Source organism: Doryrhamphus excisus, chromosome 1, assembly GCF_030265055.1.
Source record: "Doryrhamphus excisus isolate RoL2022-K1 chromosome 1, RoL_Dexc_1.0, whole genome shotgun sequence".
NCBI lineage: Eukaryota > Metazoa > Chordata > Actinopteri > Syngnathiformes > Syngnathidae > Doryrhamphus > Doryrhamphus excisus.
Genome location: NC_080466.1, coordinates 7,615,021 through 7,642,721, shown reverse-complemented (window position 1 = coordinate 7,642,721; position 27,701 = coordinate 7,615,021). Strand labels below are relative to the sequence as shown.

Sequence of the window (27,701 nt, the reverse complement as noted above, 5' to 3'; positions counted from 1 at the left end):
GTTTTGTCGAGCTTCCGTCGTTCTTTGCGAATCCGTAGTGTTTCCAAACATATATTAAATATAGAAACTTCCTCGCTGCTGCTTGCGTGCGAACGTCCATGTTGTTTTACTAGTAGTTGTATGTGCTTCACGGCTTCCGTCCGTATTCAATTCAATACGCGAAATAATGATGGTGCATTCATTGTACTTGGGGAACAGCATAATAAAACGGGGCTTGCAATCGGATTTTACCGATACCCGCAAATGCATCGAGATGAATCTAGATTTCACCCATCATGAAGTGGATAAAACCAAACCCAGTAGCGAAAGGGGTGAGTTTTCCTGCTGATGTTCATTAGAGGGTAAAACTAAGTAAATTACAAAAGAAATTATATACAAATAAAATGATTTCATTGTTAAATGAGCAAATTATGAGAAGTTTGATGATGATTAAGGGTTAAGAGAGAGAAGAGAAAAGTGAAAGAAGAGGAGAAACGACCAAAGATAAAAAGCTTTTGTGCTTCACTGCATTGTCTTGTTTTGATTGATTGAATTAGATTATAGCTTGAGGTTCAGGTTTGGGGTTTTGCTTAATGTTTCACATGGGGTTCTTCAAAATGAACAATGTTTAAAATAATAAATTGTATACATCAGACAGACTTTTCCACAAATTTATTGTTTAATTTGCCTTCAACAACACAGCATAGCACAGACAGATTGAAAAGTTAAAGTAGAATGAAGTGATGTTTTGTTTGCACGTTTCCTAAGTTCAACCGTTGACATACTGTAATGATAAAGTACAGTACTGTTCTGGAAAAAAAAAAGTCTAAATACACCAAAAAAAATGGTCTATACAGAATATACCACACCGTACAGCCATGAGGCGTTCACAAGCAGAGAAGAGCTACTGTCCCTCTGGTCCTTTGTCTTGAAACAATATGAAAAGTAGATGAAATAGCTTTTAACATCCTAAAATCACCACATAAATTAGAACGCAATTAAAAGATACAGTACTTATTTGATGGATGAAGACCTCGATGTGCTTCTAAGATGTTTGAAGTGCTATGGGACCAGGTTAAAGCAGCATATACCTTTGAGGCAAACATACACAAAAAGAAGCCCCACCACCATTAACCCTCAGTCAAACAACTGTCGGACGTTTTTTTGGCATCATCGGAAAAATGCTGCGGGATCGCAAGAAGAAGTCCGACCCAAACATGCAACGTACATAATGCTTTCTAAATGTGACGGTTGGTTAGGACACCATGCAGGATTACTGCAATGAAACCTCAGCATTTGGAGACTATGTTCTACTGTCTATTTAGTTGACTTATATGCAATGTCTTTGGCCATTTTTAACCTCTATACTGTATTACAAGACCTGCAATGATATTCATATGAATATAATGAAAACATGTTCACTATAATACTTTGTATTGAATGGCTTGGAATCCACCTACAGATCATTTTGAACAATTAATTACGTTACTATAAGGATTAAAAGCAGTAGTCTTTGTCAAAGTAAACTTCACCAAACTAAAATGGCTGATAATGTTGTTATAAGCACCTTATAAAGAATGAATAAATGGTTCGTATTTTTTCGCTCAACTTGCTACCACAATGAGATGATAGCATTTTGGTAATGACCTAATTCATAACATGCATATATTAGAATACAAAAACCAACATTTATGAGTTGCCAAGGACGTAATAAGCTCATTTGTGTCCTTAAAGTGCAATATTTTGCATGTATTTTCAAACTCTTCCACAGTATTTGTGTTGTGACTGAGGGTGGATGGAGGTTTTAGTCTGCAGACCCAAAACAGGAATTTATGTACAGTCATGGGGAAAATGACTAGACCAGCCTTGTTCTTTTCAGTTTATTTCTTCATTTTAATGCCTGGCACAACTGAAGGTGCTTTTGTTTTTACAAATATAATGATGTTAACAAAAATAGCTAGTAATAGTTTAATTTAAGAGGGTATTTCTAGCCATTTCCATGGTTTTCTGGTTAATAACCAAAATAAATGAAGTGCTTACATGAATAACTATGGCATTGTACTGAATTCCATGTTGTTGTGTTCATTGTGTTATTCAGATAACATACTTAGAGTGGAACCAGACATTAAAATTAACAAGCAATTGAAGGCTGGTCTAATCATTTTTTCCCATGACTGTGAGCAGGAGGATGGTCCCTTCATAGCGTATCTTCTCTTCAACTCTCTCTCAGTGCACTTCACGACTCTTCGTCAGTGGCACTGACAGAGTGATCCTAAGAAAATACACACACACAACACGTGTTTCCTAATTTAACTTGGAATTAATAATGTAATAATAAATAAATAAGCTTGTTTCTCAAATGATGACAAAGAAAGCAATAGAGATCGAGCCTTGACATGGGCTTTTACACAGGGTCAGGCAAAATGATCTGACACATTTGTAGGTTAAATAAAGTAAAGGAACAAAACTGTGTTTTTATTTTCGAAAAGTACATATAATGCCATTTTGCTTTGTTTCTTTATGATGCCATTGTTTTTCGTTTCTTTTTCAGTTGCTGCCATGAATTGGACTGGTGATGTTTATCAAAACAAACAAATCTGTAACTGCAACACAACGAGCGTTCCGTTTGCACTTCAATCTTGGTAGACATGATCCCGTACCAGCTCGAAACACGATGTTGTTATGAGCTACTGGATCTGCATTGAAACAAAAATCGACCTCACGCCGCCAGAACTGATTTAATTTTGAAAACATAATGAAACAGAATGGCATTATATGTACTTTTTGAAAATAAAAACACTTTTTTGGTTCTTTACTTGCCTTTTATTTAACCTACAAATGTGTCAGATCATTTTGCCTGACCCTGTAGAATTCAGTAGATTTTCAACTCCCTCAATTTTTAAAACAATCAGAAATTGTTTTATTGCCAGGTATGATCATACACATACTAGGAATTTGTTTTGGTGAAGTAGGTGCAGACACATCCATTAAAAATGAAAATACAAAATATACAGTATAAATATATATACACAGTCTGATTATTACTATGAGTTGAGTTGTTTGCAAAAAATGACTAATTTCAGAATAATAATAAAAATGTAATTTTGTAAAGAATGTAAAGAAAACTGAATGTAAGGTGGAGCAAATGCTGAACCACAAATATGCGGGTAGCTACTGTCTTTAATAACATATATTAAATATTGCTATTTCTCCGCTGCTGAGTAAAGTATCTATAAAAAGGCATTTTTAAAAATATCTCATTTATCACAGTTAATTGGTTCTGATTCAAATCTGCAATAAATGTCTGTTGTTCCCGCAATTACTTCTGGTGCGTGTACCTTTCACCATTAAAGTAACATCACTGACACCTAGTGACCAGTATAGAATACTACATATCATAATTGGAATGTGTCTTCTGATGCCTTATATTTGTGTTGTACTTCATTTACCAATTTCTATGCTTCAAAATGGATATTTCGGTCCAAAATATGTCAGATTTGCTTAACTATGCATATATATTTTTGACAAACTATAGTAAACAGTGTATGTTGTATTTTGGTGTGTCTTCTATTCTGTTTACTTGCTTTATTCAACTTCATTCTTCTGTAAAGTGTCTTTGAGTATCTTGAAAAGTGCTATACAAATAAAATGTATTATTATTATTATTATTATAAACCATGAACATGCATGATTCATTCATTAAAATACGTATGTAAAACTATGATAAGGAATGAAGCTGAGAAACTGGAGCCAGGATGGGAGTGGGACGACACTATACCATTACTGGATCTCTGGTGTACAAGTGTACCTAATATTGTGATCAGTGAGTGGACACACAATCATGCACGCACACACAGTAAGTTACCTCCTCTTGTTCATCTTCAGAGTCATCATCACTAACCACAGGTTTGGCTCTGGTGCGTCCCGATCGTCTGCTACGTCCCTTTCCACGTTCTCCTCCTCGCTCCTTCCTCCCCAGTCGGATCTTGACCTTGACGGAACGAGCTGAACATGCACACACACACACACAGGGATGGAACAATGTATAAATAGGAAGCCTATTAATGCTGTCAGGGGCATAGAAACCCACTTTTCTTACTTTCAGACTCTGATCCGTCGTCCTGCTCATCCTCCTCTTCCTCACTCTCCTCACCCTCGCTCTCCTCCTCCTTCTCGATCTTTTGCCTCAGACTGGTGAAGACAGACTGCAGTACGATGGAGTCCTCGTATATCTGCTCACATCGAGTAAGAAACATCACCGTCGCTGCATGTTGTTCAATGCTTACGAATTTTTGTGTGGATGGTGATCACCAGTGATCCCTCCAGGTTGAAGGTTTGAGCATTCTGGAAAAGCAGCATGACATCTCTCTCCAGGTCACCAAGACTCCGATAGCGGTGGCCTCGAATCCTCTCCTAGTGTTGGTGAAGGACATTATTGAATTGAAGGGGAAAAAAAAATAAATCTTGTGACGATACCTTGATCTTTCTGAAGTCCACAGGCTTGCGGATGAGTTCGTAGTACTCAGGCAGCTCCTTTCTTGATGGCAGCTGAATGAACACCTCACTGAGCTGACGACCACTGGTGCTAGAGGACATGACATCATCAGGATGAGACCAAAGCTAATACATAACAAGGTCCTACCACAAACTATGGATGGAAGAAGGTGATACATTTCGGGATTGCTAGCAAACATTCATTTGATCTTGCTTTTCAATTTTTACCCATCTTTGTATCTGATGACAGCATCAATGATCTTCTTCATCTTCTTGGTCAGGACGGGGGGATTGGGAGATATCTTCTCCACAGGCGGTCGTCCCCTTTTCCTTTGCCTCTTTGCATCTTCATCCTTGTCTCCTCGTCCTCGTCCCCCTGAGGAGCACGAGGGAACGGGGAGGTCCAGGTCTCGATCCCGCTTTCTCTTCCGCGTTGTCTTCTTGTGACGCACCTCCTCCTCCACCTCCTCCAGGGTACCCTCCTCTATCGCCTGCTCAGGAGGGAAAAACAAGAGACTCAAGTCAGTCCACTTCCACGCTACTTTTATGCCCACTCTTTTCCTCCAGTTACCTTGAGCCACTGCTTCTCGGTCAGCGAATCGCTGTAGTCCACCTCCTTCCGTTGGCGAGAGCCTCGTCCAAACATTTTTTCCTCCTCCTCCTCACAGGTGAGGCGCTCCACCTCGGCATCGTCCTTCATGATCCAAGTGGGAAGCTCGTCCTCCTCCATCAAGCGAGGTTTGCGGCGTGGGTTACGGGCCTCCTCGCGGCGCCGGTCCAAGTCCATACGCTGGGAGGTAACAAAAGCATTCATTCATACAGTGAAAATTAGGTAGTCATGTGAAATGTATTCGAAATGTAACGGTTGTATCATCGAGATTATGCTGGATAGATAGTTCAGAGAAATCAAGTTTTGTCCAGGATTGTTTTTAAAAAAAGAATGTCTACGGTAGGATATTACACCGTACAACCCATAACACATACTGGGGAAAATTACTGAAATGAGGTTCCTTACAGTGGCAAATTTGGCTAGTTCATTAGCTGCCGCAGCTGACAACAACCAAGCTCTAGTAATTCTACATTCGATCAAACTTACTTAAGGTATGTCAGATCAAAACACAATCACTGCATAAGAACTCAAAATGTGATATTAGTGGCCCTATTTCCTGAAGCTGCACTCTAAGCATCATGGGAACTGTAGTTCTTTGAGATTACTTACTGTGATCTGCAACCTATTTTCCGTTTATACATTCACACATGCAGTAAATATTTGGTGAGCGAATGGTTCCCAAGTATATTAATGCATGTGTGAATGTATAAACAAGAAGCACTAACTTCAACTTCTTTGTAGAAAGGCGTTTTATGAAAACGAGTATATTTACTTGTATAAATTGACAGCGCAGCCTTGACGCATCCAATATGGCGGCAACATTGATGTAACGGAGCAGTGGACAAACCCACTTGACGCAGCTTTTATGGGTGCTTGGCTGAATTTCTATAAATGTGTGAGGAATGGGAGGTGTAGTGTGAAGGCGTGTGAAAAGTATGACTCAGCAGCCCTGTAATTGGTAATACCGGCTCATTAGCCCGTAAAAATCCATACATTAGCCATGTTGTTCAAGCCGTAGGGTACAAAGCATGTGAAAAAAGTAGTGATTTACAGTCCAGAGATTGCAGTATTTTGAAAGTTTATTTGAAATAATGATTTAACTGTAGAAAAAAACTGCTTCCTGTATTTTTCTGCAATCTAAAAATGATTAAAAAATATAACCAAACAAAATTAGTCAGGTTAATTGTTGACTCCAAATTGTCCATAGGTATGAATGTGAGTGTGAATGGTTGTTTGTCTATATGTGCCTTGTGATTGGCTGGCGACCAGTCCAGGGTGTACCCTGCCTCTTGCCCAAAGACAGCTGGGATAGGCTCCAGCACACCCGCAACTCTCGTGAGCGGTAGAAAATGAATGACTGTGTCCATGCCTACAGGAAATACAGCAGTTGTTTTGTTTTGAGTGGATCAATACAGACCATGAATTGATCAAACTCTTCCTCACTCCTGGCTATCATCTGGTTGACCGTCTCGTCGTCTGGGACCTCATCCTCCTCCTAAATATGAAAAAAATCAGCAAAGCAGAGAATAAGAAAGAGAAGTCTCTAAAAATGGGTGGGTGTGTTGCTGGTGCACGCACACACATTTATACGTAGACACACTTCCTGACCCCAGACCTCGTCTTGCTCTTCATGTTCCAGGATGGCCTGCAGGAAGGCCCTGCGCTCGTGGCTGGATGACTTCTGGTCAAACATGCCTGCTTGGATGACCTTTTGGTCTACGTTCAGTTTGTACTTGGCGGCGGCCAATATTTTCTCCTCCACGCTGTTGACGGTGCACAGGCGCAACACGCGTACCTCATTTTGTTGGCCTATGCGGTGAGCTCTGTCTTGGGCCTGCAGGTCCTGGAGACAAGGGCAACACAAAATGTATATCCTAATGTAGACTAAAGTAGTTAAAATATGTTAATGTCACAATTTAATAACAATTACAAATACTAAATATCTAAAGCCACACAAAATATTGGCATTTGTATGCTATCAAAGTATGCAGTTGTGTTTTGCTTTTTCTTGAGATTTTGGTGCCATTTTCAGCTGCTTATTCCAAAAAAACAGAAGCCTCAAGAAAAGATGTTATGAGAAGAAGAAACATAAACATGTTCATATCAATGAATTAACAATTCAGTAGTAGATAGATACAAGATACATATCTTAGTGGGTCACTAAAGACCCACTAAAGGCCAGAGAGCATTTCTAGAGGGTGACAAGCTCAAGATGAGGGTGCTAGAGAATCAGATGACAAAAAAAATAATTAAAATGACACCTGGTGCGGGTTCCAGTCGGAGTCAAAGATGACCACAGTGTCTGCAGACTGGAGATTGAGGCCGAGGCCTCCTGCTCGAGTGCTCAGCAGGAAGATGAAATAATCGGACTCAGGATCATTGAAGGTCTTCAGTAACATTCCTCTGTCTTCAGCCTTGGTGGTGCCTGGCAGGACCAACAATAATGTCAGTTATTCATTCACTTCACACCACCATTTTGTTCAGGGTTGTGAGTAAGCTAGAACTGATTGCCCTGACTGCCCTCAAAAATTGTCAGTTTGACGATATCTTGATTGGGGCCATTTTCCTAGTTATATATTAGGGATGTTCCTATCAAGATTTGATGCTACAGATTCCGATACCGATCATTAGTGAGTTATATCAGCCAATACCGATCACATGGATTCATTGCACGTTTTTGAAATTATTTATGATGAGCCAGTGTTGCCTTTAGACAATTCCAAGGGCCCCTGGCAAATAGGTAATGTTCATTAACACAAATAGTGTTTGGAAGACAAGACAATTAGTATCAGGATAACAACAGACACTTGAAAAAGTTAGCACATACCTGATGAACGTAGTATCCAAACATTAGCTCCAAACTAACCACATTGCTTGTTTGTTTTAAAAACAAAATGTCACTGTGGTAAAAAGGTCACATTTGGAGTCTGAAGACGAGAAAATGGGCAAATAATTCTAGCTAGCTAGTTAGCTGCAGCCATTGACAGCTAGGCAAAGCTAGTATATTATTGTATATTTCTTCGCTACCTTTTGAGTGTTAAGTTGCTGTGTGACGAATTTAGCCTTCATTCTAAGATTACACCATGAATCAGACTTATATTGAGGAATGATCTCCTGAGATTTCCAATTGGTTGACCAGGTTGTCTTGAGTTCCCTTATAGCCTGTGATTGGCCCCTGCCAAAGGAAGAGCTAATGTTTCATCGCTCACTTGTCAGCGGCACAGTATTTAAATGATTTGTAGTAGTTCTGAAGTATAGGAGATGTCACAAGATTCTCTGTACGAGATGCAGGGTTCAAAGTTGAAAATAAACAGTGAAAATACATACAAATTACGGCAATCAAATTAGCCAACAAATTAGCATTAAACTATATTGTGTGTGAGTCCACACTGTGAGTCTTGTCTGCTGTCCTGTTTATTTATAACCATCAGTATTAGAAATCTACAACATTTTTATGACGCATACCTGTCTTTGTTTGTGGGGAACTTGAGTGCAAGTGTAGGGTCAGTCCAGGAGCGAAAACACCCAATTTATCATAATTAACTTGCAAAGAAATGAAAGAATATTACCATCTAGACGCAGATATTTGAAATTGCGGTAGGCAAAGTAGTCCTCCATGATGGTCATCAGTGATGTCATTTGACAGAAGAGCAACACTTTATGGTTTGTCGCTCGCAGTTTGGGTAGGATTCGATCTAACACCTCAAATTTTCCTGATGCTCGATACAAGTCAGGGCTGATGGACAAGGGGAAAAAATACATATGGTAAGAATACAGAGTACATATGAGTGGGTGTGCGGAGGAATTATACGGTCTTACCCTTGAACTATTCCACCAGAGAAACCCAAATGTTCAGAGAAGGATTCCTGCAAAAGAGTCAAAGTGAACTTCAATTGTGACAATATAAATTAACCCCACAAATATCCTGACAAGTGTACACTATTACAAAGGAGTATCAGCACCACAGAAATATCAATATTATGTGAATAAAGCTTTTTACAAGAACAAAGTAATAATATTATTATACCTCTTACTTACTTCTACAAATATAACGATTTCCTTGGAACATTACAAAGTTACTATGCTCCTTCAAATACCATATCATATTATTTTTATTATTATTTCATGTTGCTTGACAGTACCTCAATCTGCTGGAACATGTATGGGTGGTTACAGATCTTCCTCAGCTGCATAATAGTATTCATCAACGTCTTGGTGCCTCCTTTGCCCTGATGATGCATAATAAAGCAGATGTTTATTATATTGCTAACTATTGTGGCAAAGCCAACAGTGCTGACACGCTAAAAAGAAGGCATAAATCTTTGTCTGATTTCAGCCTTTAAACCCAAACGATGTCTATCCTCCACCTTCTTGTCTTTCTCAGAGCCATCAGTCAGCAGCACGCCCTTGGCCTGCATGTGTCTGTAGAGCACCCGCTGAAGAGACGACATGTCACACTTGATCACATACTCCACCTGTAGGGATTGGCAAGGCACATTAATGAGGGAATATAAATAATACATTAATGGTCTGTGATTGAAACAAAAGGTTCTCTGATGTGTCCATTATTCATGTCCCTTTCAGCAATTATTTCATTATATCTTCTCAGGGAAAAGGAACAATACTATAGAAACTGGTCGTGACAATAAGTGGTCACTCTACAGCTTGTATAGCAGTATAGATTTACCATTCTCGACACACAGGATTAACTCAACAAAGCCACTATTGTCTAATGTACAGTATCCTTGCTGCGAAATAAACTCAGCATGCCTTTTCTGGAAGTTGTGCCTCTACTTCCTTCTTCAACCTGCGCAGCAAGAAGGGACGGAGAACTTTGTGCAGACGACGGATTATCAAGATAGTCTCCTCTTCATTGAGATCCACCTGCAGGGAAGTGACAGGACAGATGCACAGCAGTGAGAACGGCCGTGGTGCCTTGGTTAATGTCAATCTGTTCCAGAAGGTCCGACTCAAACCAAAACAGAGAGCCGTGGGACTGCGTAGTAGGATCAACTGCATAGTATCAACTGAAGACACCGGAGATAGGCTAGCCGCTATGCTACTGTATGTTATCCATGTTATGTTATGTTATCGGAGCCGCGAGCCCAGTGTGTGGAGTGTGGTCTGACACTATCTAGCGCTTTAAAAGTAAAATCTAAATATTGGTCTTTTTTATTAATAAGCCTGACCTAAGCCTTCACATTTTCGTGCTTGATTTGTTCCATGAATTATTAGCAAAAGTTAAGATAGGTTTAATAAAAAGCTTTGTGGTGATCACATCTTATCATGTCATATTCATTCATTCATTCATTTTCTACCGCTTTTCCTCACAAGGGTCGCGGGGGTGCTGGAGCCTATCCCAGCTGTCTTCGGGCGTGAGGCGGGGTACACCCTGGACTGGTCGCCAGCCAATCGCAGGGCACATATAGACAAACAACCATTCACACTCACATTCATACCTATGGACAATTTAGAGTGGCCAATTAACCTAGCATGCTTTGGAATGTGGGAGGAAACCGGAGTACCTGGAGAAAACCCACGCATGCACGGGGAGAACATGCAAACTCCACACAGAGATGGCCGAGGGTGGAACTGAACCCTGGTCTCCTAGCTGTGAGGTCTGCATGCTAACCACTAGACCGCCGTGCTCATGTCATATTATTATTCATTAAACTTTATTCATATTTTAGCTTGTTAAAATGTGAGTGGATTTGATTTATCAGTGAAAAAAAGGTCGAAAAGGTTAAGAACCCCCCCCCCCCCCCCCCCCCGTCTTAGAGGAATTGTGTGTGGTTTTTTGTGTGGTTTCACAATAAAGGACACATTCTGCCTCATTCATGTCAAACAATCCCAAATACTAAGGGTTTGGCAGAGGTTTGCGCTCAATTTAGATCTTTTCTACTTTAAAGTCATACTAGTAGAAGTGAAAAATAATCCTCATTGTATAAAGCACAGATGTGACCTGCTCACCTTCTCTCCGGTCATTGCAAAGGGGGCGTTGAACCATTGCTCAAAGGTGCTGCAGCTCTTAAAGATGGTAGGCAGGAGGAAGTTGAGCAGCGCCCACAGCTCGGGGAGCTTGTTCTGCAGCGGCGTTCCGGTCAGCAGTACCCTCCGTGGCGCCAGGTAGTGCGTGTTTAGGACTTGGGTCAGCTTACAGTGGTGGTTCTTCATGCGGTGGCCCTCATCCACGATCATGTACTTCCAACGGATCTGTTGGAGGGTAGTAAGAAGTGCAAACTGGATAAAGCTGTCATTCTCTGTCTGTCATTGTTCAACGTCACCCGAGCTGACCAAAAACATGAAGGTGCACATGTGGAGGACGTCTTGGTCCTCTGTCATCATGAGGCAGGCCTTGAGCACTCTGCATGGAGCCTTCTCTACAATACGCACCTGATAAGGCCGTGAGGAAGCCTTATATGACTACATGCGTGCATGGCAGCATGGCGGCTACAGAAGACCGTGGGACCGTAGTAGTGAACAGACGACAGTAGCACCTAGGAGGAAGCACTGAGACGCAGCAACAAAATACAGCAAAAAAAAAACTCACACAGAATAAAATAATTTGCAAAAAAATGACAAAAGATGTCAAATCAGGGGAGACAAATATTTAAGGATGTGCTGCTATAAGCTCACCTTGGCCAGGACTTGTTTGTCTTTGATGATGTACTCATAGGTGGTGAGTAAAACATTAAACTTGCCACTACGCAACTGAGGGACAAAGGCTCTTCTTGCTGCAGGAGAACCCTAAAGGCAAGACACCATATAGAAACAAGGTTATAAATAGGGATCGACCGATATGGTTTTTTTGGGGCCGATGCCGATACCGATTTTTTTCCATCACCCTCAGCCGATGGCCGATTTTGCTTGGGCCGATATTTGTGGCCGATACTGCTTCTGATCCCTCAATTTACATGAAAAAATGACCATGATAACAAATATTACAGGTCTCATGTTTAAACAAATATTTATTGAAATGTAAACACTGAACACAGTAGGATTCAGCTTTCTTAAACACATTTAAACGGCAGATTTAAATTTATCTAGCATCGATGTGATGACTGCTCCTCTACAGCGTGAGGCGCACCCCCCAACATAAAGCTGCCCCGGCGGATGCCTGACTGTAAATCATGCGATGGAAAAATACATCGGCGAACCCACGCATGTATCGGTCGATACCGATACAAGGAAAAAACGCAAATATCGGCCCGATATATCGGCCGGCCGATGTATCGGTCGATCCTTAGTTAGAAATAAATAATATAAACATCGACTTTTGTCACTCCTCACATTTTAGCAGGCATCTTCATAACAGTATGTCCCCTCAAGGGACAATACTATAGAATAAAACTTGGGTATTCTGAACAACAGTGTTTCCCTGGGTTTAATATACAATGACCTTGGAAATTAAATGTTTCCATGTATCCCCTGCATCAACTTGAAAACTCACCTTATAGGACACTTTAACAACCGTGGGTGCCCACTTGTCAAACTCATACACCCAGTTCGAAAGAGTCCTGTCAATTAGAAACAGTTAATTGATTCAAGAATTAACTGTTCCAAAATGAATATGGATATAGGAAATTTAGCTGACGAGAGAGGTACGATGATGAGGTAGGGTCCGTTGAGCCTCTTGTGCTCCATGAGGTACGTGATAAGTGCAATAGTCTGGATGGTTTTGCCTAGACCCATTTCATCAGCCAAGATGCCATTCAGGTTGTTGTTGTAGAGGGACACCAGCCACTCCAGACCTTTAATCTGACACACAAGCAATTATTCCGACACACAACAGCAGGCTAGCATAAAACACAGAGTCAGCATATACTGTACGTGTCCACTGTGCTATTGTTTGTGTTTTTCTTTAGATTTCGTCATCTTATTGAAGATGCAATCTTCCACAAGGATTTCGTTACCAATCATCCAGAATTCCATAAGTAAAAGAAAATGTTCTGTTTCCGTGGCTGATCACATGTTAAACTTGACTTATTCTATGGTGTCCCACAAGGAAGACATCTAGGACACTTGTTATTTTACTGGTTATTTAACTGGTGATTGTTTACCTGGTACTGTTTGAGTTGTCCATTTATCAACAAAGTGGACTGCTTTTCCACCTTCTCAGTTACAGCATGAGCCACAGCGTAGTAAGACTGAAGTCCTCGGGCAAATGCCGCTCCACTGTACTCATCATCCACATCCTGTTTAGCATTCCTGCACAGGAAAAGTATATTGGTCTCAGTTACATCAGTCCCACGAGAACCTCCATCTCTAGATTTAGTTTGATTAAGTTTGCGCACTCACTCGATGATGTGTCGCACGTCGACTTCCGATACATCCTCGCTGTCGGGATCTGTAATCTTCTTCTTTTCTTCTGTTGGCGCTGTTGAAGGCTGATGCTCCTCCTCTTCCTCCTGCCACAAAATACAGTTCCGCCAAATTTGACAATTTGGAGACCAATGTGCAAACCCAAACGCTCACCTCTTCCTCCTCTTCATCCTCACTGTCTTCACTGTCAGAGCGTGGAGCCACCTCATAGCTGGACAAACACAGTATTGAGGGTTCGTATACATCTGCATTCAAACCCACATTTTAAACTACCGGTACTTTACTTGTTGTTGTAAATTATGCACTCAAAGTTATTCAACCACCCAACTGCAAATTCTATCTATCAAGTAATTTAAATCTGAGGACGTAAAATAGTATAAATAATAATAATAATAACAAAAAATACAATACATTTTTTTTTATAAAAGCCTCTCGCCCAAAGACACCAGGGATAGGCTCCAGCATACCCTGCACTACTAATGAGGATAGATGGGTACATAAATCTAAAAATAGAAAAATAAAATTTGGTATTATTGTATTAAAAATGCTTCCAATGTTATAGCACTTTATCATAATCTCGAGCACTTACAATTAAAATTGTTTTTTTTTTTACTGTAATAATTTATTGAACCAATCCTATAATTTTCAACAAATAGATTCTAAGGCCACGCAGACAAGGCAGAGATGTGAGAGTGATGCCTTGTTGACAGCATTTAGGAAGCAGCATTCCCATATTTAAATCCCTACAGGCACTAAATTAAACCCATTTCTAAAGGTAAGCAGCCCTGTACATTGAATGTACACTCAGATTGATAAATGACAATGCATCTGTTCCGCATTCATAATGATGTCTTACCCAGGGTTCATCTCCAGCCACGTTTCCAGCTGTCCTGCCTTCGGAGCATCCACCCCAGTCAAGATGTTGCCACTGTCCACATGGATGACCTTCACAGGCAGGTCACTCATCTGACTGGTCTCATCCAGAGGCTGCAGAGTGAGATTAGAGTTAACATTCTTAATGGAAGTAAAAAAAAAAAAAAAAGTATCACCAAGAAATGCTGCTTTTGCACACCTCTCCATCAGGACCCAGAGCTGGAGCTTGTCCTTCAGGGCTTTCCACCTGCAACAGAAGAATCACTGGTGTACCTAATGTTGTATGTATGTACAGTACATATGAATGTATGTATAACTGTTATAACTATCTGTTTACTGCCCTCTTCATACCTTCTTCTTTTTCTTTTTCTTCTTCTTCTTCTCCTTGAGGGCCTGTGCAGCTTTGTGTGCTCTGACCAGCTCCGTGAGGTTGGCCACATACTCGTCAGTCTGCTGCAGCAGGTAGGCCAGACGCTTGTCCTTCTTCTGGTCGATCAGTTTACGGTAGCCCTCCTCATCCTCAGCCTGAGTAGAAAGTCACACATATAGAGTCAGCTAGAAGGCGTGTACCGTGTGTTGTGTGGGTCAGCATGATAGGTGATGACATGTTACCATAAGTCTCCTCATTCTCTCTTTCTCAATGCGTTCGTTCTCTTTCTTCTGCTCTCGCTCAGTGTTGGCATGATAAGTGGCCACAGCTTTGGTCAATTTTTGGATTTTGCCTGTGATGGAACGATGGTACTCCTTGAAGTCTTTGGCATGCTGAAGGATGCTGTTGAGATACTCCTAAAATAAAATGGTGGACGACAACATTACATAATTCAATGAAGCAAGAAAAAGCCAACGTATTTACTTCAATGGGAACCAGCAAAATCAAATGTGATTAATACAAGATTTATATTAAAATATATGGTATTCAAAGATAATATGCTTAGTTATACATGATACTCTCAACACAAATGAATATAATAGAGCCATATTAGATATATGAAAATAATGCCATAATTCTGAGAGGAAAACTTGCAATAAATACAAAAACATTTTTATTGAAAGAAAATAGTCATAATTTTAGAAGAATAAAGCTGCAAATTATGTCAATGTTGCAATATTACAATAATGTAAGAGAACAATGGTTTTATATTGTGAGAAAAAGTTGTATTTTGGTGAATAAAGTCATAATATTAAAGGATGAAAAGTGCAATTTTAAGTGCAAAATTATGAGAACTAATAATTTAGAATGAAGAATGATAGTACATGATCAGTACATAAAGTTGTATTATATATAAAATTTTATATATAAAATGATATGAAAAAGAGATGAATGTCAACATTTCAATGAAAGTCCACATTCCTATGAAAATGCTAAGAAAAAGGACAAAATAGTGAGAATTTCCTGTGAATATAGCTGTATAGTCAGATCAAAAAGGTTTAATTTTAGGATAAAACTGTCATTTTCTGTGAATAAAAGGTGTATATTCTGAGAAAAAAAGATGTAATTTTGGGACCCAATCGTCATCATTTTTGTATATTCATAGAAAAAAAGTAGGAAAGTCTTAATATTACAAGAAGAAAGTTGAAGGCTCTCCGTGGATCATACAGGTGTACCTGTGTTACATGAAAACATTTGAATAAAAGTGGCCTACCTGATGCTTCTGTCTGCGTTTGCGCTCTTGTTCAATCTTCTGCTGCTTCTCCAGTTTCTCTGTGATGCGGGCCTCTCGCAGACTCTGCCGTTTGCTGCGTTTGTACGCTTTGGCGTCCAGAGCCGTTTCAAGAGCTGTGTCACGACGCATGCACACCACCACCTCCTGTCGCAGCTGGGCATGAAAAACAAACAAGAATAAATACAATCTGATCAAGTCAATGACTTATGAAATATTTCAGTGTGGTTGTAGAGGTTTTCACCTGTCTTTGAAAGTTAAGAAGTCTGAGAGCTTTCAGCTCGATTGTAGCTTTGGTACGTAAATCTCCAGCCAGAGAGCCTGGCAGATTCTCCAGCTCAGCAATGCGATGTGTGATGCGAGCTTGTAACCTGTGCACAGTTGTTACTTGAGAGTTCTTTCAAGATGAGTCCAACAACTAACAAACTGAGAAAGGAAGCTGCTGATACCTGTACTCCCTCTCCTGCAGAATCTCCACTGGGTCCAGGCCGCAGGGTTTCTGAATGGGGGTTATGCGGCTCTGCTTGCTGTGGTAAGGCATCATGGGAGGAGGCTGTGCCGGCTGGCCGGGCGACTGGGTCTGCGGAGGCATAACAGGGGAGGCCGCGGGGGGGACTGAGGGGGGAGCAGGAGACGGTCGTCCTGTGGGTTGAGGAGGGATCAGCTTTTGGGGGGCATTGGATGGCACAGCTGCATTCACCATCGGGCCTGCGAAGTGATGGAATCTAGACATAAAACTTGCAGTATCTCACAAAAGTGAGAATAGGCCTCAAATTTCAGCAACCATTTTATTATTTACTGTATTCTCAATAGACAACACTATAGCCATGACACTTGGATATACTGTACTTTAGAGTAGTTAGTGTAAAGTACTATGATGTGGTGGTAGCATCATGTTCTGGGGCTGCATGAGTCCAAAATTTTACACCTTCCCCAAAGCACACTGTGCGCAAATCTCCAATAAACTCATCAAGTTACCCCCACCCTCATCAGCCAACCCCCAGAAGTAAAAGTCCACCCGTCAGTGTATGTCATCCCTCTCTTCGTCAAACCTTGCCAGTCCCTATCTGTACAATGGTAGTACATTGGTCGGCGATCACCACTTTGATAAAGTCCTGGACTACTATATTGGGTAATACAAGCGTTGACGAGGCAGCAACCACTGCAAAAAAACAACAAGGAATTGCTAACGTCTGATTTTGTTATCTGATTTATGTCTACGGCTTCATATTTTCTCTATTACAGTATATGGACTATATTGGGTAATACAAATGTAAAGGTGTTGTTTCATGTCTAGAGGACTCGAATAAAAGTTAAAAACTGTATATAGAAGATTGTAAACAAGTTTTCTACGCCATATAAAAATAGTCTATTCTTTAATATTGAAAAAAATCAAAAAAGTTACAAAAAATTCACTTCTCACTGTCCAATCTAGAACAATTAACAGTGATAAATGAGGGATACTATATTCCAGTATATAGTAATGTCTCTTGAGAATATATACTTCACTGAAGTGTATTCACATTTTATGTGCTTTATCACTTTTAGGAATTTTCACAGCCCAACCACAAACCTTCAGGCCAAGACTTGGGTGGTCCATTGTGGTTTTGTCCTTGCATCCCAGTTGCACTACCTGGTGGACCAGGGGGAGGCATATTGGGACCCATCATTCCTACTAAGAATGATTGTCTTTAGTATTAAATTTTAGTTTGTATTCATATTGTTATAAAGACTTAATTTGACTGTCCTCACCATGAGCTCGGCTGTAGCCTGAACTCATCGGTCCTGGTGGTCCACCTCCTGGAGCCAAGCTCGGCATAGGTTGCTGCATCCCGGGCATAGGTCTTTTCCCTTGCACGGCCATCTGGAGGTGGTCTGGCAGGGGCTGACCCCGGGCCAGCATCTTATAGGCCATGATCTGAGCTCTCAGTTGGTGCAGTTGGCTCTGGTTGAAAGGAGTAGGACCCCCAGGGCCGCCAGGACCTCCAGGTCCAGCAAGGCCACTGGAGGATTCAAGGCCTGCCACTAGGCTGGGGACAGTGGAGCCTAGGTTAGGTGCAGGGCTGGGACCAGGCCCTGAACTGCCAAGTGCTCCTGGGCGGTTGTTGGGGCCCAATGTGTGCTGATCTCCACTGGGGCCTTCTAAAGGTGTGGAGGTAGATCCAGGGCCAATCGAAGAGGAAGATGAGGAGGAGGATGGAAGTAGAGGTCCAGATGGCGGACCGTTTGACGGGACTGGACTAGAATGATCTGAGCCACCTAATGGAGAGTGGTAACCTGGAAGACACAGAGACAGGTTGGAGACAAAGACCTTGTGCTATGGTTGTTTCCCGATGAGTGTACCCAGTCCTCATGACCACACCATTGCTTCAAATAGGAGCGCTTGATTTGCCAACCTTGTGAATGTTGGTCCAGTGGACTGGGTGGGGGGGCCATGCCACTGTGCCCGCCAGGCCTCACTGATATTCCTTTCATTTGACTGAAGCGACTCTCCTCGCTCATACTCTTGTCATGCATGGCCTCCATGGGCTGAAAAGACAATAGAACACGAGACATTTTGAATATATGCAAATAGGTTACCTCTACAAAGGTGGTTGTTGGTTTTGCAAACTACTAGTAAAGGCTCATATGACATAATGACACGACAGTATAGAATTTTATTCCACCTGTGCACATTTTCAATTAATTTAACTTTTATAAGTAGTTGATAATTGACAATTATAAGATTATTTATCCCCACAAAATATCTGAAAAATATATCTTATATTGGGGGTCTATCAACTTCTCAGGCAAGTCAAAGCTTTTCTTCCTGTCACTCACACACATACACAGTGTCTTTAAGAATAAGGTCTTATATTCATGGTGGTTTTATATTGGGATCAATACGGTACTTGTATTCTCTTGTGAAATAGCAAATAAAGCCAAGCTATTTTGATCTTTTTTAATTACATTGTTATACTTTCATTATTATTATTTTTTTATCAATTTCTATGCATTTGTGGGTTGTCCCCGCTGTGCTTTTATAGCAGCAATTAAGAACATTATTACCACTGTGGTGCATAAGGGCTTTTTATCTTTTCAAGGATGTTTCTGTCAAATATCAAGTAATCTCTAATAAAGTAGCCACAATATCCTTACTTTGTGCATGGAGTGCATGTTGTCCTGGCCGTACCCAGATGGGCCTGGCTGAGGGAGTCCAGAGGAAGGAGGTCCAGGACTCGGTCCCATCATGCTGTGAGTGGAGCCTGGGGAAGGACCTGGGCTGGGACCCAGCATAGCTCCAGGAGAGGGACCTGGACCCGGGGATGGACCTGGGCGAGGGTTGCCTCCCATGGGGGGATCTGGGGTTGACATGACTGCTGGATCTGACAAGGAAGGGCACATTATCAGTGCAAAACCTGCATTTGTATACAATAACGACATGTAATTATGTGGAGGATGTCGTCCAATCAGAGATTGACGCTCAAGTCTGTACTGCATATGTATGCAATCTGCCCAACGCCTATCAAAAGCTGCGCCTAATCACCCGTAGTGCGCATTAAGCTGCAGCGTCCATCCACAGCTGGACTTGAATTGATCGCAATAAAGCACACGAGCAAAGGCTGTGCAATATATTCTTATGTGTGGAAGGACGTGTGGTTGAATGTAAAAAAGGGGGAATGGCGGACTGTGCAAGTGCGACTGACCTACCTGCACTGTACTTGTACTGACAGTCCTTAATGGACGTCTGCGCCCCTTCGTGTATTTTTGGGTGACATTTTTCCCATTTATCACATCACACGCAGCAAATATGCACTCACCCTGCTTGGATCGGCGTTCGAGCGATGATTTGTGTCACCGACGTGGCTTGAACGCCTCCCCACCACAGAACTACACCACTTCTTCCACCTCCTCCTCCACCAGCAGCACCACGGCTTCTATGACCGAATGTCTAGTCACCGCTGCGCGACAGTGCGCATGCGCGGTAGACAACTTATCACAAAAAATAATCAAAAAAACATAGTCTGGAAATAGGTTTCAACTATAACAAAACAGGCAGCGTTGGTTAAAATGATAAAATAAGGTTTTACATTAAGGTAAAACAACATCAAAATCAATAAAAACGTATATATACACACATCTGTTTTGCTTTCAGTAACGTAAATTACATGAACTGCCAAATATATATATATATTTTTTTATCAGGCCCATTACAATCAATTGGACAGTCTTAGGAGACAAGATTTTTGTCTGTTTTTCCTAATTAAATGAAAATTGAATTAATCTTTGTTTTTAATATCAGCAAAATGACTGGTAGATGATACACATGTTTCTGTTGTGTAATGACTCTGTCATTGACCATCATTACCTAACATTGGCATCATTTCACATAGCTTAAGACACTTTCCGCCAGCAGGTGTCAATCATGGCTGCAGGTGATTTTGTGTGAGTGACAAGAAGAAAAGCTGTGATTCACTTAGGAAGACAGAAGGCACCACCTGTTGGTTTGCAAATATAAATCTCTCAACCCTGAATACATACCTCAAGGTTTTGTTGACCCTCCTATGGTTGGCCTAATACTATAGCCTTTTTCAAAATGTCAGAATATTTGCGTGTGTAAATATCTTAATAATACATAACCCTAAAAATAATAAATTAGATAATCCTTAAATATAATATCAAACAAAGTCCCAACATTTTTAAAAATAATTTATGCAACATCATTTATACACAAGAATCATGTAGCCTTTGCACAATGTATAGTCTACGTTTAAAATGAAATCTTCTTTTTAAACAAAATTATACCTTATCAGAGAATAAAACCAAAGGAGCCAGCAGGAGGATGATATACAGTTGAAGTGTAATTCCAGTGAAATTTAATTAGCAACAAAAAATATCAGTAGTAGGCGTCATTCATTCATTTTCTATGCTGCTTAATCCTCACTAGTGACACAGGGGTATGCTGGAGCCTATAAGTGGTAGGCTTCTTATTTAAAAAAAAAAAAAAAAAAGCCCAGATGATTCTGAGTCTCCCAATTTATCCCCATGTTTAGAGAGAGTATTGCTGAGGGGGAAAAAACCTGACTTTCTAGGTATGGAAATAACTGAGTGGCAGATAAAGAATGGGATCTTGAGTGAGCTATTGTGACAAACAGCATTAAAATAAAATTACAGCAGCTCAAGACGTTCAAGTGTAGACATTTTTTTTACCACCAGCAACTATTCATGCACTCACATTTTCACACACACATTCATACAGTTGATAAATAGCTAAACAACTACATATACAAAGGAGATGACACCAGACTGCTTCATAATACAAGTTTTCCTTCCACATTTTAGTAAGGGGTGGAACAGCGCCATTGTCCCTGTAGCGACCCTTACGAGTTAAATATGACCAGTTTGGGCCAGGTGAGACTAAAGGAGTACTCTAAGTCTACCAAAGTGGACTTTGAGATACGTTAGGTTTGAGATGATGCTTCAAGTATCTCAAAGTAATGTTTTTACCTAAATGGCAAATGGATGTCTGTTAGCTTATAAAACCCACAATGCCTGGCAGAGTTGAAGATAAATAGAATACAACTAGTTTGTGTTTCCGAGTCATATTGTGTGTGTGTCCTACTTTTGCCATCAACAGCCTCACAGGAAGACAAAGTCATCACTGTGTCTTCTGTTATGGACTCGACCTGATTTGCCAGGGGGCAGGATGTGAGGCGCTTGGCCACTGTGGTTACTACTCTGACCCTCAAGTCCATAGTCCTGACCCTGGCCCTCCACAAAAGTGAAGATGGGGTACTTCTCCGCTGATGACGACAGAGCCTGGGAGGACAACAAATGAAGGTGGTTAATGGGGTACACAATACACAGCCATGTGCTAGCATTAAGAAGGTTTGTGTAATGGAGTGTAGAACTAGCTATGGAAAGATTGGATCATGTTGATAAGATGGAGGTCTCAAACTCATGTCACTGGTTTCACTCTCAGTTCCACCTTTAAGATAATATTCTTTTGTTGAAATCATAATGTGTGTACAGCTGTTAAATATGTTGTTTACCAGAGCACAGTCTGGTGCTCTGGAAAAAGGAGAACAAGGCTCGCTGAAGGGGGAAGCAAAGCAAGGATTTGGACATCTATGCCATGCATTTGTCAAAAAGTTACAGAGGTTGTAAAACTCACCAAACTAACAGCAGAACACAAAGACTCAAAGTCTTTCTTGTTCCTAGCGTAAAAGCCAATGGTGCAGCTGGGATCCATACGAGTGAAGGGCATCTTTTTGGGAGAAGTACAGTGGAACGACTAAAGACAAAGAGTGATTAGAATCAATGCACATAATTGCTCTCGTTATCGAAATCAATCACACGTTAATGAGCGTGAATGTGACATTGTCTTAGTCTGATGTGATCAGAAGAGAGGGGGTGACAAGCTAAGAGAGCCTGAAAGCAGTATGATGGCCATAAAAAGCGGACAGAGAAGAAGGTTGTGAAACTGACCTCCAGTGGGAAGTTGACTTGAGTGACATCTACCATAGGCTGGCAGTAGTGAGGGTCTAAATACAGCAGCTGCTCATCTAAAAAGACACCAATTAGAATTAAATTACAGCAAAATTGGGGTTTATACATTTGCATTTTTTATTTCACATGTACATGTCTCTATTAATAATGAATATAATAGTAAGAATTTTGCTTAAAACATAATTTTAGTGTTGCCTGATGAACACCAGATGGAACCCAGGTACTACCAGTGGTACTCCGACCACAGTCCAAGCATTAAAATATTTTTTTTAACATCAACCTGGTATTTTAGTTTTTCCCTTTAACCAGTCTCCTCCCTCTCCATTTGCCTTGAACTAAGTGGACATTAGCTGAGAAGGTCATAATTTCTTTTTAAAATGTCTATTCCCCACCTCCTTTCAAGTCCACTTGTGCTCCTTACGCTGGAAAACCACTGTGCTATATAAAATAGTGCTACCTTGTGAAGAAACATCTGAATATATAATTCCTTCAAATAACATCCAATATAAGGCGATAGGAAAAAGCCGGTTCTCACCTTGGAACCCAACAAAGTAGAGTGAGTGCTTTGGTTTGCCACCAATGATTCCAATACAACATTCCAGCTTCAGGATGTTCTGGAATTTTAAATAAAAGCCAATTTTACTACGACGTTGTCGGAAAGAAGACAACTAAGTAGCACCAACATACCTTGACACATTCAATGTAAGATGGGTTGAGGGCCTCCCCGCCCAGACGAACAGGCACCAGTATGATGACTGATTTCCAGACTTGGTTGTCGGGTTCTGGGGGAGTCTGGCTGAATGACGGATCACATAGATGTGCTACGTCCTCCTTGTACACTATAATCCAACACATACATGAAGGGCAGGGTAACGTTGCGTTCACATGTAATCCAATGAACAGATAATGAAAAGTTCAAAGTATCACCTGTACAATCCTGAGCCACATACACAACTAAGTTGTGGACAACAGTGGTTTTGGCCACAGCTTTCCTAAAAAAAAATATTCACAAAATTAAAAATTAAATGACAAATCATATTTTCTTTACATGCAGAACTGATACTCACCGCAGTATATGTGCCACTATGGAGGGGCCATACCAGTCGCCAGCTTTCTTTCCAAAACTCCTGCCTATTCCCACCAGCTGGTGGACCCCAAAAGGTGCTGGTGGTTGATCACCAAACCAGGTGAGCAGCTTGTGGTGGATGGGCTCGGCTTGTCGATCCCTTGTAGACTCTGGCCTCTTCCTCTGGCTGGATCTGAGCGTTGGATCGCTTGGCAGAATCTTTTCAGGAGTGCCGTTTACTCGTGGAGAGCCAAAAGAGGGGATGGGGACCCCAGCGACCCTCACTGGTGAACGTGTTCGAAAGACTTCAAAGTCCACATCAGTTAGCTGTTGAGCATCTGGCCAAGTCCAGTCTAAATAACACAAATAATACTTATCTTTTAACAGTGAAAGCTGTTAACACATCAACAACAACCAAAAGTGAGTGCATATTTCGCATTTTAAGTAAAGACACAAACCTCTGGGCAACAAATGAACCACGAGGCCCTGAGCCAGCAGCATCTGGCCGCTACGCAGCATACAGCCCCAGCCACAGTCTGTGGTCCAACTGGAGCCCTCCAGCTGAGGGAACTCCCGTCTGTAGGTCAGCCAAATCCGGGACACGAAGGCCATACGAAACTGCTCCACTTGATCTGGTCAGACAGTGGGTTTTGATTGGATGATTCATGGAAGTATTAAAAATACATTGTGAAAAAGCAGAACGTGACAAAAAGTCAGTGTAAACTTTTGTCATGTGACATGTGAGTAATGATCTGATGTTTATCATGACACCAGGAATTCCTAAATCTGATGTGAAACCTGTCACCTTTTGCAGAGAAGGCTTTATCTTTTGGAGGTGGTAGCAACATTTGATCTTTTAGATATTCATCAGATTTTTTAAAGGCAAGTTCATTTTTATTTATTTTTTGTTAAAAAACATAAATATATATTATTTTGCATTTATTTACTCAAGTGTAGAAAGTACCAGGTGACTATTAAGGGTTGTTGCTTTTATTTTACAACACATTTTCAGAATATTACATTATATTATAATATATTGTGTTTTTCACCAATAAACAATGATAACTAATCAAAATAATATATTACAATATATAGTACCAGTTAAAAGTTTAGATATTTTCTCATGTCATTGATAAAAATATGCTTCCAGACCTCTGTCTTAAGTGTCATATAAAATTTGAGAAAAACAAAACAGTAAAAATGCAGGCACATTAAAAGTGTTGCTCAAGTCAACGTAAATATAGATGCACACAACATTATTGAGCGAGCACATTAAGGGAATGCTAATTGTTGAAAAGACGGTATCATCACTGATGCTGTGCACGGATCTTGTTTACAATATCCTGTAATACACCCCACTTTAATTCATTGGAGAGGCTGGTTACATGTGTTAGTAGACGCTGCTGTTTGGCAACAAAGTTCTATGACCTGTTAATTAATGATGAATAATTTGATTAGTAATTTCAGCAACAGTTAAGTGAGGTTTTTCAAGAATGTTTTATTAATTAGATGTCTTTTGTTACCTTCACTGCAGAGCAGATAGGAGTACCCCAGGAGAGTAACTGGTGAAACTTTATTGAAGGTGGTTTTTGATTTCACGGTCCACCCTAAAAACAGATGAGAAAAAAAAACAATCACCAATAATGTTCACAATTTTCATGGATAGAATTTCTAGGCGCAGCCAAAGTGTCGAGGGTGTCTGGTTCGGGGGCCTTAGGATCTCATCTCTGCTATTTGCGGACAATGTGGTCCTGAAAACCTCTTCGGGCAGTGACCTTCAGCGTTTACCTGGATGATTTGCATCCGAGTGTGAAGCTTCTGGGATGAGACACAGCACCTCCAAATCAGAGGCCATGGTTCTCAGTCGGAAAAGGGAGGAGTGCTCCCTCCAGGTTGGGAATGAGGTCCTGGCCCAGGTGAAGGAGTTCAGAGTCTTGTTCACAAGTGAGGGAAGGTCGGACCGTGAGGTCCACAGCCGGATCAGCGCAGCATCTGCAGTAATGCTGTCGCTGAGCCGGAAGGCTCTCAATTTAAAGGTCAATCTATGTTCCCACCCTCACCTATGGTCATGAGTTTTGGGTCGTGACCGAAAAAACAAGATCACGGATACAAGCGGCTGAACAGAGTTTCCTCCCGATGGAGCCGGAGGAGGTGGCTGGGGACCAGGAAGTCTGGGCTTCCCTACTAAGACTGCTGCCGCGACTCTGACTCCGGATATGGCGGAAAATGGTTGGATGGAAAAACAATAATATTGAATAGATTTATTTTATATATAGGTTCCCCCGAACACATTCATTTTGTTCATAGAAGAATCATTCATTATTGAAACAATTTTTTTTTTAACAAACCATATTTGACGTTGTTCCATGCTGACATGATTTTGGCTTTGAGCTTATCCATCTCCTCTGGCTCCTCTGCTGCTTCTTTGCTCGGATCTGGACTCTGTGGCGGTCTGAGTCCATAGCTGCCCTGCTGTGCACCGGACTGCTGCCGCCGACCGTCCACCAGTTCATTGTGCATCACTCCACCAGCGTACTGCACTGCACTTGGGGAAACAGAGTTCATGGCCTGGAGCAGTCAGAGTTGGACTCTGGAGCTCCTCATTGCAACACTGAACATCTGGGAAGGATAAAGAAAGGCAAAAAGTCTAAGGAGAAGGGTAGTACAGAGCGTTTACGTATGAAGAAACATTGCAATCCAAACTACTTTAAAGATATGCCATGAGATGAAAAATGTACACCCTCACTGCCACACATTTCTCATGTAGCGTAAGCTGCATATTAAGTCTCACAATATGTAGAACTCATATTCAAGATATATATATATATATATACACACACACACACACACACACACACTTCATATAGGTCAATCTCACAACAGCAATTTTTTTTTCTGGTAACATTACAACTTCCTTCTTCAAAAATTATTTTTTGTGGTTCATACTCTTAACACTTTACATTCTTATACAGTTTATATTTTTTCACTTATTTTCAAATTTTTTTACTCTTAAATAATTTTGACTTCATATATTTTTTCATATATTTTCTAATTTTTTTTACTCTTAAATAATTTTGACTTCATTCCTCTAAAACAACCGCTTATATTCTAGCAGTAACCTATACATTTTTTTTTCTTTTCAATGTGGCCCTAATATTGGTTGGTAATTATGAGCACTGTTTAGATTTATGGCTATTCACCTGACAACAATATTATTGTGAGCTGCACATAAATAAAGAGACTACTTTGTAGTCACACAGGGTGCATACCAGCCACTTGGAACTATTGCATGGTCATAGAAACACAGACTCACACAACCTACTATTGTTGTCTGCACTATTATTGTCACTTGCAGGAAAAACGCATGAATGGGCCCAACAGCAAAATGTTCAAAGCAATCCCCAATCACACAAGATTGCACAACAGTGCAAAGCTGTGTAGCAGTAACTTGACTTGGTACAGTAGTTTCAACAAGGAACAGCAAATCGACGAGAACAGCTCTGTGGAAAGTGACGGTATCATGTGACTGACATTTGACTCAAGGCATGACTTTTTCCACTAATCTGGAGGCAGAGATAGTGTTTATCTTGTTCATTGACAGGTGACATACGGGCAGAGCTGCACGTATTGAATATATAGTGTAATTACTCATTAATAGCCGTGACGTTTACATGAAAGGCCACATTTTAACACAATCCAAGTCGGCAAGCATATTATATTCATAGATTTAATGTGCTAATAATAACACAATAAGGTTTAACTGTACATAGCACACATAGTTCATCTCAGACAGCGCAGTATAAATTAGTATTGTACCTACCCGTTAAACTGGTCGATCAGAAAGTTGTACGTAGGTTCATTTTGGCGATTCCCTCTTGGTTCACCGACCGTTTCAGTGCTGTTTAATTCGCCGTACTATTAGCTTGCTAAAGCTAGCCGACATCAGCACTACCTCAACTGGCGTAAACCCAGTTGGCGGTCAAGCTGGACTGCCGCAATACCGCATAGACCTTCACACAACACCGACACAAAGACAATAATTCAAAGTTCATACATTTAAAACAACATACTTTAGACATATAGCCGGAAATACCTGCCGATACATAGCTAATTCTCTTCCCTTAAGAAACAGACTTCCGGATGTCTTCTCAACGCTCCGCGATTGGTTGGAGTTAACATCGCGATAGGGGATTAGATGAGATGCATC

At 40.8% G+C, this 27,701-nt stretch overlaps 2 protein-coding genes across 5 annotated transcripts; both read right to left on the bottom strand.

Moving 5' to 3' along the window:
* Positions 1-644: 644 nt before the first annotated feature.
* LOC131134918 (transcription activator BRG1-like) lies at positions 645-19,876 on the bottom strand. 3 transcript variants are annotated; one of them, XM_058080625.1, is made up of 34 exons: positions 19,740-19,876; positions 19,078-19,304; positions 18,336-18,468; positions 17,692-18,216; positions 17,513-17,614; positions 16,389-16,647; positions 16,184-16,310; positions 15,922-16,095; positions 14,891-15,064; positions 14,630-14,803; positions 14,478-14,525; positions 14,262-14,392; positions 13,559-13,616; positions 13,382-13,491; positions 13,144-13,291; positions 12,678-12,841; positions 12,534-12,600; positions 11,720-11,830; positions 11,054-11,296; positions 9,854-9,967; positions 9,451-9,558; positions 9,226-9,312; positions 8,903-8,949; positions 8,653-8,819; positions 7,345-7,508; positions 6,666-6,926; positions 6,501-6,578; positions 5,045-5,263; positions 4,702-4,967; positions 4,456-4,564; positions 4,291-4,392; positions 4,079-4,211; positions 3,845-3,984; positions 645-2,251 (listed from the first exon to the last, which is right to left on the bottom strand). In XM_058080625.1, the coding sequence occupies exons 2-34, from the start codon at positions 19,291-19,293 to the stop codon at positions 2,216-2,218; spliced, it is 4,995 nt and encodes a 1,664-aa protein (XP_057936608.1). In that variant the 5' UTR covers positions 19,294-19,304; positions 19,740-19,876; the 3' UTR covers positions 645-2,215. The 3 variants fall into 3 exon arrangements, with proteins under 3 accessions (XP_057936608.1, XP_057936616.1, XP_057936625.1); XM_058080633.1 differs by having other exon boundaries at positions 4,702-4,964; XM_058080642.1 differs by having other exon boundaries at positions 4,702-4,964; positions 17,513-17,611.
* An 881-nt stretch (positions 19,877-20,757) lies between these two features.
* On the bottom strand, positions 20,758-27,693 carry atg4da (autophagy related 4D, cysteine peptidase a). Of its 2 annotated transcripts, XM_058090877.1 has the most exons (12): positions 27,588-27,693; positions 27,315-27,504; positions 25,843-26,113; positions 25,018-25,101; positions 23,953-24,126; positions 23,496-23,847; positions 23,356-23,420; positions 23,116-23,267; positions 22,964-23,042; positions 22,408-22,484; positions 22,094-22,213; positions 20,758-21,738 (listed from the first exon to the last, which is right to left on the bottom strand). In XM_058090877.1, exons 3-12 carry the CDS (start codon positions 26,057-26,059, stop codon positions 21,559-21,561), a joined length of 1,500 nt encoding a protein of 499 aa, XP_057946860.1. In that variant the 5' UTR covers positions 26,060-26,113; positions 27,315-27,504; positions 27,588-27,693; the 3' UTR covers positions 20,758-21,558. The 2 variants fall into 2 exon arrangements, with proteins under 2 accessions (XP_057946860.1, XP_057946781.1); XM_058090798.1 differs by having other exon boundaries at positions 27,315-27,654.
* Positions 27,694-27,701: the final 8 nt, after the last annotated feature.

Coding starts and splice junctions, on each gene's coding strand:
- LOC131134918 (XM_058080625.1), bottom strand. CDS start 19,293: ATGTCAACCCCAGATCCCCCCATGGGAGGCAACCCTCGCCCAGGTCCA. Junction 16,648..17,512: donor ACCCAAGTCTTGGCCTGAAG/GTTTGTGGTTGG, acceptor ATCACTTCGCAG/GCCCGATGGTGAATGCAGCT. Junction 4,968..5,044: donor CCGAGAAGCAGTGGCTCAAG/GTAACTGGAGGA, acceptor TTCCCTCCTGAG/CAGGCGATAGAGGAGGGTAC.
- atg4da (XM_058090877.1), bottom strand. CDS start 26,059: ATGAACTCTGTTTCCCCAAGTGCAGTGCAGTACGCTGGTGGAGTGATG. Junction 24,127..25,017: donor CTATCTGCTCTGCAGTGAAG/GTAACAAAAGAC, acceptor CTGTCTGACCAG/ATCAAGTGGAGCAGTTTCGT. Junction 23,848..23,952: donor GGTTCATTTGTTGCCCAGAG/GTTTGTGTCTTT, acceptor TGTGTTATTTAG/ACTGGACTTGGCCAGATGCT.